General features: G+C 41.7%; 1 protein-coding gene across 1 annotated transcript in view; it reads right to left on the reverse strand.

Moving 5' to 3' along the window:
- The window catches only part of LOC108307524 (short transient receptor potential channel 2), a 48259-nt gene that overhangs the window by 23270 nt on the left and 22812 nt on the right, over positions 1-2177 (reverse strand). Inside the window, exon 8 of the mRNA XM_037740060.1 lies at positions 456-528. Coding sequence (XP_037595988.1) covers positions 456-528 — 73 coding nt within the window. The remainder of the gene's footprint in view (positions 1-455; positions 529-2177) is intronic.

Raw genomic sequence — 2177 nt, forward strand, 5'->3', positions numbered from 1 at the left:
TTTAGAGAAAATTCAGATTCTTTGTCTATTCTAAAAATGAGGATATCTTTCTATTGTTGACTTGTAAAGGTTCTTTATATATTTTAGATACAAGAGCCTTACTGAATATATGATATGCAAATACTTTCTTCCATATTCTATGGGTTGTCTTTAACTTTCTTGATAGTATCCTTTGAAGCAGAAAAGATTTAGATTTTGATGAAGCCCATGAAATAGAGCATATTCATCTTCAGATTCTGGTTCACTACATGACTATCTCTTTGTCTAGTTCCAAACCCGACACCATGTGGACAAGGATATCTTTTATTCACTGCCCTTAGGTTTGGACCCAGAGGTCAAACCCAGACACAAGGATACTCTCTGACCTTCATGAAACAAGAGTGGGGGGAAGGACAGCTGCAAAACGGCAATCAACTTTGGGAGGTGATTTGGGCCTTTCATGCTGACCTACTTACCTTTGGTGCTGCACTTTCCGTCTTTTCATCCTGCCCACATCATTCTCAGAGTTTTGCTCCTCTGCTCTGGGCTCTGTATTAGAAATGCACATTAAATTTAGCTCTTTAACAAAATAGTCTTCACATATGATGTTCCTTCTTCTAAGAATATTCTTTCTACCCTCTTTGCCTGGATAATTATTTCTCACTCTTCAAGTCTTAGCTGAAAGCTAATTCCTATGAGGCACTTTCCCTGGATTCTCTAGTCTAAATCTAGCCATCTAATTATGCTTTTCCTTGAAACTACTCATCACAGTTTGAGGATTTAAACTTATTTGTATGACACGGACATGTGTTTCTCCACCTGGGAAGAAGCATTGCTATTTTATTTACTGTGGTATCCCTGCTGCTAGCACAAAGCCTGGCACAAACAGATGTTTAATAAATACCTGTGAAATGAGTGATAATAAAAACCATCAACCACCATTCATCTAGTTATTCCAAATTTATGAAACACTTTATACAGCATTTAATATATTTTATTTATTTATTTATTTGAGACGGGGTCTCGCTCTGTTGCCTAGGCTGGAGTGCAATGGCATGGTCTTGCCTCACTGCAACCTCCCTGCCTCCTGGGTTCAAGCGATCTCCTGCCTTAGCCTTCCGAGTAGCTGGGATTACGGGTGCCCACCACCACACCCAGCTAATTTTGTATTTTTAGTAGAAACAGGGTTTCACCATGTTGGCCAGGCTGGTCTCAAACTCCTGACTTTGTGACCTGCCCACCTTGACCTCCCAAAGTGCTAGGATTACAAGTGTGAGCCACTGCACCTGGCCTTATTTAATATATTTTAAAGTGCTTCCATAGCTCCAGGACCCAGCCTATAGCAGATGCCCAAAAATGATGAGTTCCCTTCTAGTCGCTTTCTCTTAAAATAATAAACTACATGTGATAGACAGCTTCTGAAATGACTCCCATTGATTGTTGCCTTCCTGGTATTCATGCCTCCACGTGAGTGTGGGCTGGGCTTGGTGACTTGCTTCTAATGAATAGAATTTGGCAAATGTGATGGGATGCACTACTGTGATTGGTTTGTAAAAGGCCGTGACTTCTGTCTTACTAGCACTCTCTCTTGCTCTCCCGTTTGCTCACTCTGATGAGGCAGGCCGATATACTGTGGGATGCTCTAAGAAGAGGTGCTTGTGGCAAAGGAACTGAAGGAAGCCTCAGTCCAATAGCCCACGAGGTACTGAATCTCATCAACAACCATGTGAGTGAGCTAGGAAGCAGATCCTTCCTAGTTGAGGTTTGAGATGTCTATAGCCTTGTGACAGATCCAGGGCCAGAGGTCCCAGCTAAGCCATGCCTGGATTTCTAACCAACACATTGGTGAGATAATAAATGTTGTTTTAAGCCACTACATTTCAAGGCAAATTTGTTATACAGTAAGAGATAAGAAATATCCCCTATTTTTGCAATGAAATAATATACTCATTATTTCAATAATTTTGTTTAGTCCTTTGAAGTAACAAATAAACCTTTTCCTTTTCTAATGTTTTCCCAAAGAAACAATGAACCACCCTGTTTTCTTTTTCATTTTTTTGAGACAGAGTCTTGCTGTGTCACCCAGGCTGGAGTGCAGTGGCGTGATCTCAGCTCACCGCAACACCGCAACCTTTGCCCCACCCCCGGCCCCCTTCCACCCCCCTCCCCCGCCTGATTCAAGTGATTCTCCTACCTCA

The sequence above is a fragment of the Cebus imitator genome, unplaced genomic scaffold (genome assembly GCF_001604975.1).
Source record: "Cebus imitator isolate Cc_AM_T3 unplaced genomic scaffold, Cebus_imitator-1.0 Scaffold79, whole genome shotgun sequence".
NCBI classification, from domain to species: Eukaryota; Metazoa; Chordata; class Mammalia; order Primates; family Cebidae; genus Cebus; species Cebus imitator.